The sequence below is a fragment of the Calliopsis andreniformis genome, chromosome 4, assembly GCF_051401765.1.
Source record: "Calliopsis andreniformis isolate RMS-2024a chromosome 4, iyCalAndr_principal, whole genome shotgun sequence".
NCBI classification, from domain to species: Eukaryota; Metazoa; Arthropoda; class Insecta; order Hymenoptera; family Andrenidae; genus Calliopsis; species Calliopsis andreniformis.
In genome coordinates this window covers 11,022,550-11,031,617 of record NC_135065.1, presented here as the reverse complement: position 1 = coordinate 11,031,617, position 9,068 = coordinate 11,022,550, and the positions used below count along the sequence as shown (strand labels likewise).

Here is a 9,068-nt window from a genome sequence, read left to right as displayed (position 1 = left end):
TATTTTTATTTAAAGCAAGTATTTGTTTCAAATAAAAAAACATTTACTTATAAAATGGTTTATTTTACTGTATGATACAAAATTGTATGTACAATCATTTTAAATTAACATTCACACTTGATAGTTTGGTTACTTCTGTGAAGTAGAATCCTTTTTCTTTGTCAGGGATTTCTTTCCTTCTAAAGCTCTCTCTCGTAATTCATCTTCCATTGATTTGTTAACAGTTTTTGTAATCATTTGTTTTAATTTGTATACTTCCTCCAACTTTTTCTTTTTTGGTTGAATTGGTGCATCTGTAAATCACATAATTTCAATGTAATAATTACAAATTAGGTAAATATAACGATACAGAATACAACAATTACTTACTACTTCGTCGTTGAATACCAAGACCTTTTTTATTCTTATTCTTATCCTTAACCTTTCCTTTTGCTGTTGTGGGTAATTTCGTTTTCACCTTTAATTTTCCCTGAGCCATTTTTTAAATGTTTAACAATAATTCTAGATATACTCAAAGGAACACGTGCACAGAACCTACAATAATTACATTTATTTTACTTAAAATACACAGTCGTCTAATTTTATTTATTCGGACAACAAATACTTGAGAAACATGGACGAATGCAACACTATAACCGCCTGGCGACGGTCTCCGAACAACTCATTCCTAGTTCAGAGGATCTACTAGATGGCGAAGCAGTCGCTGGCAACATTTTCAAATTCTATTTCCTTTTTCCCTTTATTAATTCAGCTCTCTATACTACTCCTAACGGTACTGCACACTTCTTTAAAACATTCCACAGCACTGCACATCACGCGACACGACTCCACAGCACTCTACAACACTCCACAGCACTCTACAGCACTCTACAGCACTCTACAGCACTGCACAGCACTCCTAAAGGTACTTCACACTACCCCACACTACCCCACACTACCCCACACTACCCCGCACTATTCAAAACTACACCAAACTACTCCATACTACTCCATACTACTCCATACTACTCCATATTACTCCATACTACTCCATACTACTCCATACTACTCCATACTACTCCGTACTACTCCATACTACTCCATACTACTCCATACTACTCCATACTACTCCGTACTACTCCATACTACTCCATACTACTCCACACTACTCCATACTACTCCACACTACTCCACACTACTCCATACTACTCCATACTACTCCATACTACTCCACACTACTCCATATTACTCCTAAAACGACTGCACTCCACTCCACAGTACTTCTCAAACTACTCCACTCTACTCCACAACACTTCTAACAGTACTCCACACTATCCGAAACAACTCCACATCACTCCATACCTCTCAACACTTCTTCACATCATATACAAAATACGAAAAATGCTTCTCGCAAAAACGAGAATTAGTAAGTGGCGCCATCTAGCGGTGAAAGTTTGGAACTAAAAGAAGAAATTTTATTTTTAGTTCGGCCCTGAGCCGCTAGATGGCGACACTTGTCAGTTCCCATTTTCGTGGGGAGCATTTTCGGAATTGACAAGTGGCGCCATCTAGCGGCTCAGGGCCGAACCAAAAATATCATTTCTTATTTTAGTTCCAACTTTGTCCGCTAGATGGCGCCACTTGTCAATTCCCATTTTCGTGGGGAGCATTTTCGGAATTGACAAGTGGCGCCATCTAGCGGCTCAGGGCCGAACCAAAAATATCATTTCTTATTTTAGTTCCAACTTTGTCCGCTAGATGGCGCCACTTGTCAGTTCCCATTTTCGTGGGGAGCATTTTCGGAATTGACAAGTGGCGCCATCTAGCGGCTCAGGGCCGAACTAAAAATATCATTTCTTATTTTATTTCGAACTTTGTCCGCTAGATGGCGCGACTTGTCAATTCCCATTTTCGCGAGGAGCATTTTCGGAATTGCCAAGTGGCGCCATCTAGCGGTGGAAGTTTGGAACTAAAAGTAGAAATTTTATTTTTAGTTCGGCCCTGAGCCGCTAGATGGCGACACTTGTCAGTTCCCATTTTCGTGGGGAGCATTTTCGGAATTGACAAGTGGCGCCATCTAACGGCTCAGGGCCGAACTAAAAATATCATTTCTTAGTTTAGTTCCAACTTTGTCCGCTAGATGGCGCCACTTGTCAATTCCCATTTTCGCGAGGAGCTTTTTCGGAATTGACAAGTGGCGCCATCTAACGGCTCAGGGCCGAACTAAAAATAAAATTTCTTCTTTTAGTTCCGACACTCACCGCTAGATGGCGCCACTTACTAATTCTCGTTTTTGCGAGAAGCATTTTTCGTATTTTGTATATGATGTGGAGAAGTGTTGAGAGGTATGGAGTGATGTGGAGTTGTTTCGGATAGTGTGGAGTACTGTTAGAAGTGTTGTGAAGTAGAGTGGAGTACTTTGAGGAGTACTGTGGAGTGGAGTGGAGTAGTTTTAGGAGTAGTATGGAGTAGTGTGGAGTAGTGTGGAGTAGTGTTAGGAATAGTGTGGAGTAATGTGGTTTGGACTAGCGTATCTTGGTATGGTGTGGCGTGGAGTAGCGCTAAGTAACGTTGAGTAACGTTATGTAACGCTGCGTAGCTCTGAGTAACGCTGAGCAGTGTTTAATAAGCAAGAAAAATCCATTAGATGATGAATCTATCTCTTACCTTGTCAATGGCTGTACCCTATGTGCGCCTCTGTAGCTCGAACCTCAAACTGTGGATTGATGGATGACAACTGACTGTCTTTGTAGATGATGGCGACATGTTATTCTTTTAATTGTGTAAATATCTTTATTAATTGCCTGTTATAAAGTAGGTAATTGGAGATGGGAGTAATGAATTAAATTTAATTCTTAGACCTATACTGTTAATAAAACATATTGTTTACAGTGCTTGTTTTCTACAGAATTACTCTATTTCTTAAATGCACATTTAACATTGAATGTTATAAATGATTTCAGAATTATTAAAAATTGAGCTATACCTAAAAACATTGACACTATGGCTGGATTTCCACTAGAGAAGGTAGAATTAAGAACAGATGTATACATGGTATGCTTACAGCATGCTTTGTCCACAGAAAGTTTTGAAGTGATGGGTTTGTTAATTGGAAATGTATGTTTGAAAATTAATTTTAACTAAATTTATTTACATATGTTTTACTTGTAATAAATCATTTGTATTAGTGGGTACATGGTGTAGCAAAAATTGTGGCTGTTATTATTTTGCGACGTTTGGACAAGAAGAAAGATAGAGTAGAAATTTCATCTGAACAATTATGCAAAGCTGTTGCTGAAGCAGATAGATTGTCAGCAGAATTAAACTATTCAGTATGCGTTCTTGGATGGTACCACTCACATCCACATATCACAGTTTGTCCATCACATCTTGGTAAATATTAAACTCACATTTATTATTTTACGAGTATAGACTAATTTCAAACCATTTTTTAGATGTTAGAACACAAACAACTTATCAAACAATGGATCCAGGTTTTGTAGGTCTAATATTCTCAGTATTTTCAGAAAGCAAGGAGTCTAAGGTATATATTAAGTTGAAGATACATATTTTCACTGTGCTTTTAAATTATATTAGCTTTAATAATGGTTTTATAGGAACAGGAAATTTTATTAACTTGTTTCCAATCACACAATGGAGAAGCAACAGAAATTCCATTAGAAATTGTCCATACACCAGTGATATCTAGTAGATGCCTGAAGGTAGGTTCTTAAATAATACATTTATAATCAATAGACATTTAATTTCTATGTATTTCCAGACAATGACAGATTTGCCAAAAATATTGGTGCAGGAAGAGGAAGAGATGGCAAAAACATGCAAAGATCAAGGAGATATTCTTGCGAATATACATAATAGTGCTGGTTAGTTTTTTAGTTACTGATATGTACATACAGTGGATTGCATTGTCATAAACGGAAAATTAATTTAATTATTATTTATAGTGAGAACACGAACGTTGACTCATATAACAGATATAATCACCAAACCTTTGGTATTGACATTTGAAGAAAGGATAGCATTAAACAAATTACGCGCTATGCATCTTCGACGGCAACTGCAAGAATTACAGAAAGCATGCAATGGATGAAAGAATTAATCTGCATCAAAAATTTTTTTTTCATAGTATGTTACGAACCAATAAGTATAAGTTCAGTATTTATCTTTATTCTACAAGGCAAGAGTGACTATTTTATTAATGTAAGAAAAAGTCAAAATAATATTCCAAAAGAATATGACTTACGTTTTGGAAGCCTCAACCACTAGTAATTCAGGCTGTGACCGCCTTAAACTCATCTTTTTTTTAAGTAAATAAAAACAGACAAATTGAATCTTTCAGTGATTATTTTTATTTTACCTTTCACGAACAAAGATCTGGCAATAATTGCACAGTTCTATATTTACACTACGAAGAACAACAATGTATTTAAATAGACTTAAATGTATTCAAAACACGGATTCTGCAGAACGAGAAAGATGTATAGGATGAGAAGGACTACGTGCTAACCTTTTGCGAGGCAGCTTTTGCAAAGTAGTTAACAATTTTGCGAAGTCCGGTCGATTTTCTGCATGGTATGACCAGCAAAGCATTAGGATATCCTATAAGTATGTTGAAAAAATTAATACATCGTATAAGTTATAAAATTTCACCAGATATTTTTATGTATTTTAATTTATACCTTTACATCACGTGAGGCTTGCAAATTAGCTAACGTTTGTTTCATTCCTTTACCAACTTGCCAAATGATTGCTTCTGGGGGTTGTCCTTTAAATGGCCACTCTCCACATAAAAGCTCATACCAAACAGTTCTATAAGAGGAACATCTTATTGTTTTAGAATATTTTATATTATATTTGCTGGATGCAATGTACTATCCTTGTAACAAAACGTCATACTTAGAATAAATCTGTTTTTACTAACCCAAATGCATAAACGTCGGAAGCTGTTGAGAAAGGTAATTCCTCCTGATCCCGATTTTGTTGCGGTCTCAGTCGTCGAACAATTTCAGGTGCTAAATAGCATAACCAACCGGGTGGAATACTTAATGCATTTCCCTGTCTGTTCATGAGTAATAAACGTATAATTAAAATCGCAATTTATACAAAGTACAACTATTAAATATAAGAAAGTACCTGTTCCCATAACAAAGCTTTGTAACACTAAACAAGCCGAAATCTGTTATTACAACTTTTCCATTTTCTAAAAATATGTTTTTGCTCTTGAGATCTTTATGAATTATTCCACGAGCATGAAGATATCCCATTCCCTAGATAATAAAAACAATTATTTTTACCATTTTTTATCCTTCAGAATTGATTTGGAGTTGATTCATTCTATACAAAATGGCAATTATACTACGAAATTCGTCTACTCTTTCGAGAATATATACCTGAGAAATCTGTTGAGCGATGATAGTGGTTTTATTCATATTAAATTTATCTTTACGCAGATGAATGTGAGTGTAAAGAGTCATGCCTTTGCTCATACTAGTCACTATCGCCAAGCAAGGAGGCTTCATGCAAGCTCCCATAAATAACACTAGATTTTCATGTCTAGTTTTTCGGAATGTAGCCACCTATAAATTTCAATAATGAGTATTACGTTATGCTTATATTCCCAATTATTTTACGAGATTAATCAATTCCTTATTTCACAAATATTGTAATTTATAATCAAAAAATAGAAGCATTAGAACAAGCTATTCCCAGCAGTAGAACGTTTCTTTAATAATACAGCCAAAATAAATTAGTAAAAGCATATTAATTTTAAGAGATGTATGTAGGCGTATATTGTACCTCCAATTTGAATGCTTCCAATGTTTTATCGTCGTCTAAATAATAGTCCATGTTTAAGACTTTAATCGCAACATTACCATGCCAATAGCCTCTATACACTGTACCAAATCTTCCAGTACCTATGGGCTCCCCAATTTTCAATTCATCATATGGAATGTCCCATTCTCGCATCGATAACTGCAACAATCGATTGATCGGCATAGTACAATAGTACATCAACTTTTAACGCAAATTTAATATACATACACTATTCTGTCGTGGCCAACGACTATCTCCTGGTTCTCCATCAGAGACTTGAGAATCTTGAGAATCTACTCGAACGGGTGTTCGTTCGGAATCCGTGCTAACACTACCAGATCCAGAAACGCTTACTGTCCTTTCACTATCACTCGACATAGTTGTACCCTCGAGTCGATGAGTCTCTAATGTAACACCTTTGTCATTGAGCACAACATCTAAAAGTAAATCCCGCAATGTTATGTTTTTATCGCGACGAAATACGATGAAAGTGTACCTGGAAAATGGAACTGTTGTTTGGCAGGTGCCTGTGGAGTTTGGCTAGTATTGGCAGGTAGTAAAGCTGGACTAGAAGGCGTTGAGCTGTTACAGCTCGAGGTATTTGAACTAGAATCTGCGGCCTAACAGATATATCCTTGTTAGTATGAAAATAGTCGATAATAAAAAGAAAAGTTAACTCATGCGCGACATACCTGAAAAGGAATATTCATAGAAGAGTGTGGGTGCGATCGTTTTCGATCCCTTCGATTCAAAGAGCTCAATAAATTTGAATTGTGATGGTTGGGAGATGTTATACCAGGTTTATTCAATATTGGAGAAACATTTACCATACCTGAAAAGTAGAATTTTTCTTAAGGCATTTGAAAAGACTAAATGAATTGTTCGACGATGCTTTACGTACCGTCACCTTGTACAGTTCTTTTAAATTCATCGAAGAGTTCTTGAGGTAGGCCACAAGACGGCGGTACTTTGGATTCACAATCGCGATGACATTTATATTTACACTCCTTGCATTTTAAACCAGTGCCTATAAACATTTGTTTGTCGCAGTAATCGCAAGTCGTCATCATTTTAAATGTTTTGGTAAAGCGGTGAGTAATTATATGGCCCATTCCCCGGGTTACAGTCGGAGTACGTGGTGACTTTGGCACTTGGAGACTTGTTACTACGAAAAAACAAAAACTTAACGCATCTTATTTAATGTTTTTTTTAGCAAAACACCAAAGAGATAATTACCTGTTCCCTTAAAACTGTTATCATCGCTTTCTGCACTAGAATAAGGTGGTGACTTAACAGGACTGTTACTGTTCAGTAACAGATTTTCCCCTGTAATATCTGCATTACTACTGCAAGATCCAGACTCTGTGGGTAAACGATTCCTTCTTCCTACAGTGCCAACAGGATCGTTTCCACAACTACAGAAAAGGCCGAAGTATATTAAGCATTTGTCCACGAAGTTTACAAAAGTATTAACAAAAGTTAGAATGAATACCTTGAAGCTGTATCTCCATTTTCAAGACGATTGGCTAATTGTGACTCATGAGATTTTGACTTAGTTAATGGAAATACTTCTGGTTGTGATATTGTATTCTGTAAACCTATTTGCTTTTTACAAGGAGGAGGAGTTGTTGGAAACTTAATTCCTGTTAAAAGAGGATATACACATGGATTACGTATCGCAAAACAAATATTATAACAAAGAAAAAATTTCGGAATTAGTATTTACCGCGTCCTGGCCTTTGTAAAAGAGGGGTAGAAGGAGGACTAGCCGACGATAGAGACGTGACAGAAGAAGCTTGTGCTAATATATCACTGTTAAGATTATTGTTGTTATGATATGGAATGCTTTCTTCTGAAGGAACAGAGCATCTTGTTGTACGGGATCTAGCTGGTCTAGGAGATGCTCCAGTACGTAAATGGTGTCTATCCCAGGAATCCCAGTACAAATTCATATCACTGTTATCCATATCCCCCTTTAAAAGAACATCTAAACAAAACACAGTGACAAATGAGGCACACATACAATAGCAACTTTAGAACAAAACTAAGAAATCAAGCAAATTCTCACCCATATACCGCCGAAGATTGTGCAATGCCCTACAAAGTCTACGAAGTTCTTCCTCATGTCTAACATTATTCTCCCCCAACATGCTACGCAACTCATGCTCTGACTTCTCTTTGAGAGCTTCCAGTGAATTAGCTTTCGTGCAGACCATCTGAAATCATTTACTCATATAATACCTGTCCCAATCTCAAACTCTAAATAAAACTCAATATTTTCCACACTTGTATAGACTCTTGCGTAAGTCCCACAACGCGTAACCATTGTTGCAAAGAGGGATACTGTCTCATCTCTGCAGGTAACGATTCTACAGCCAGCTTGGCTTTGGTTACTAGTTGTTTCGAGTATAGCTTGATGAGCTTCCCCTGGAACACACAGAAACTCCATATAGTCCCATCAAACAACAATCCTACAACGAACTAAACAACTCCTCCACCAATACAATACTTTTAATATCATTTAAAATAAACAAACTCTCCCTCCCTCACAATTCCCACTTCGTGTCGCCCACAGAATGCAATATTCCCCCGCCGTAGAAAGCATCGAAAAGTTCCCTCTCATAAATATTCCACGCGCATGCAAATCCAAGGTGCGTGTCGACGAGGTTTCATTTGCAACTCGTGGATAAACCGCACGAGCCCTTCGTCACGAGGTCAAGGCGACCGCGATTCGACGATAACGAAGGGTGGAACGGGGAGGAGACGAAGGGACATCGGAGGGGCCAGCGGTACCTCGAGCGTCCGGATCTCCTGCTGGGTGAGCTCCGCGCTGGTGGAACATTGGGTCCTCAAGCCCTCGAGTCGATCGGCGGAGATGTCAATCATGGATTGAACGACGTCCAAGGCTCGGCGGATCTCCTGCTCCGCATCCTCGCCGTCCGCCATCCCGCGCCGCGATGACGGGCCCCCTTGTTTCGTTGTACCGCCAGTACGGCCCCTATTTCACAGGCATAATTTCGCTCGCGCAGGAGCTTTATCACTGGCTCTCCGTGTAACCAAACCACTTATCAACATTGACAACCATCTTGGCCGCCTATCGGTGACGTCAATCGGTGCCCGATCAGAGATCTCAACGCGTACCGAGCGACAGAATCGTGGCGTTCGTAAAACCGCTCGTCTGGGCCATTGTCGTCAGAGAGAATTGCTTAAGGTGCGTTCATATCGCTGGAGATACTCTGCTAAGGTTGTGGAAC

The 9,068-nt window shown here is 38.1% G+C and overlaps 3 protein-coding genes across 9 annotated transcripts; 1 reads left to right on the top strand and 2 right to left on the bottom strand.

The window, feature by feature from the left end:
* Positions 1–42: 42 nt before the first annotated feature.
* LOC143178155 (uncharacterized) lies at positions 43–661 on the bottom strand. 2 transcript variants are annotated; one of them, XM_076376662.1, is made up of 3 exons: positions 605–661; positions 370–534; positions 43–293 (listed from the first exon to the last, which is right to left on the bottom strand). In XM_076376662.1, exons 2-3 carry the CDS (start codon positions 476–478, stop codon positions 130–132), a joined length of 273 nt encoding a protein of 90 aa, XP_076232777.1. In that variant the 5' UTR covers positions 479–534; positions 605–661; the 3' UTR covers positions 43–129. The 2 variants fall into 2 exon arrangements, with proteins under 2 accessions (XP_076232777.1, XP_076232776.1); XM_076376661.1 differs by lacking the exon at positions 605–661 and having other exon boundaries at positions 370–598.
* Positions 662–2,388: 1,727 nt separating this feature from the next.
* Positions 2,389–4,331, top strand: LOC143178125 (lys-63-specific deubiquitinase BRCC36). Of its 4 annotated transcripts, none has more exons than XM_076376602.1 (7): positions 2,389–2,762; positions 2,943–3,096; positions 3,168–3,372; positions 3,435–3,523; positions 3,597–3,701; positions 3,761–3,863; positions 3,945–4,331. In XM_076376602.1, the coding sequence occupies exons 2-7, from the start codon at positions 2,983–2,985 to the stop codon at positions 4,088–4,090; spliced, it is 762 nt and encodes a 253-aa protein (XP_076232717.1). In that variant the 5' UTR covers positions 2,389–2,762; positions 2,943–2,982; the 3' UTR covers positions 4,091–4,331. The 4 variants fall into 4 exon arrangements, with proteins under 4 accessions (XP_076232717.1, XP_076232720.1, XP_076232718.1 ...); XM_076376605.1 differs by having other exon boundaries at positions 2,389–2,793; XM_076376603.1 differs by having other exon boundaries at positions 2,389–2,793; positions 2,872–3,096.
* Ksr (kinase suppressor of ras) lies at positions 4,327–8,946 on the bottom strand. 3 transcript variants are annotated; one of them, XM_076376600.1, is made up of 16 exons: positions 8,608–8,946; positions 8,101–8,241; positions 7,883–8,030; positions 7,541–7,801; positions 7,307–7,457; positions 7,051–7,229; positions 6,716–6,979; positions 6,507–6,646; positions 6,311–6,434; positions 6,043–6,230; positions 5,797–5,973; positions 5,391–5,576; positions 5,134–5,267; positions 4,922–5,059; positions 4,680–4,809; positions 4,327–4,599 (listed from the first exon to the last, which is right to left on the bottom strand). In XM_076376600.1, exons 1-16 carry the CDS (start codon positions 8,758–8,760, stop codon positions 4,447–4,449), a joined length of 2,667 nt encoding a protein of 888 aa, XP_076232715.1. In that variant the 5' UTR covers positions 8,761–8,946; the 3' UTR covers positions 4,327–4,446. The 3 variants fall into 3 exon arrangements, with proteins under 3 accessions (XP_076232715.1, XP_076232714.1, XP_076232716.1); XM_076376599.1 differs by having other exon boundaries at positions 6,043–6,251; positions 8,608–8,945; XM_076376601.1 differs by having other exon boundaries at positions 6,043–6,218; positions 8,608–8,945.
* Between the last annotated feature and the right edge of the window lie 122 nt (positions 8,947–9,068).

What these genes read in the sequence shown, in the direction of transcription:
- LOC143178155 (XM_076376662.1), bottom strand. Translation starts at nt 478, where the DNA reads ATGGCTCAGGGAAAATTAAAGGTGAAAACGAAATTACCCACAACAGCA. An exon ending in TGGTATTCAACGACGAAGTA is followed by an intron (nt 294 to 369) that starts GTAAGTAATTGT and finishes TGTGATTTACAG; the next exon opens with ATGCACCAATTCAACCAAAA.
- LOC143178125 (XM_076376602.1), top strand. Translation starts at nt 2,983, where the DNA reads ATGGCTGGATTTCCACTAGAGAAGGTAGAATTAAGAACAGATGTATAC. An exon ending in TATCTAGTAGATGCCTGAAG is followed by an intron (nt 3,702 to 3,760) that starts GTAGGTTCTTAA and finishes ATGTATTTCCAG; the next exon opens with ACAATGACAGATTTGCCAAA. An exon ending in GAATATACATAATAGTGCTG is followed by an intron (nt 3,864 to 3,944) that starts GTTAGTTTTTTA and finishes TATTATTTATAG; the next exon opens with TGAGAACACGAACGTTGACT.
- Ksr (XM_076376599.1), bottom strand. Translation starts at nt 8,760, where the DNA reads ATGGCGGACGGCGAGGATGCGGAGCAGGAGATCCGCCGAGCCTTGGAC. An exon ending in TTACGCAAGAGTCTATACAA is followed by an intron (nt 8,031 to 8,100) that starts GTGTGGAAAATA and finishes AAATGATTTCAG; the next exon opens with ATGGTCTGCACGAAAGCTAA. An exon ending in CTATGAATATTCCTTTTCAG is followed by an intron (nt 6,435 to 6,506) that starts GTATGTCGCGCA and finishes TATATCTGTTAG; the next exon opens with GCCGCAGATTCTAGTTCAAA.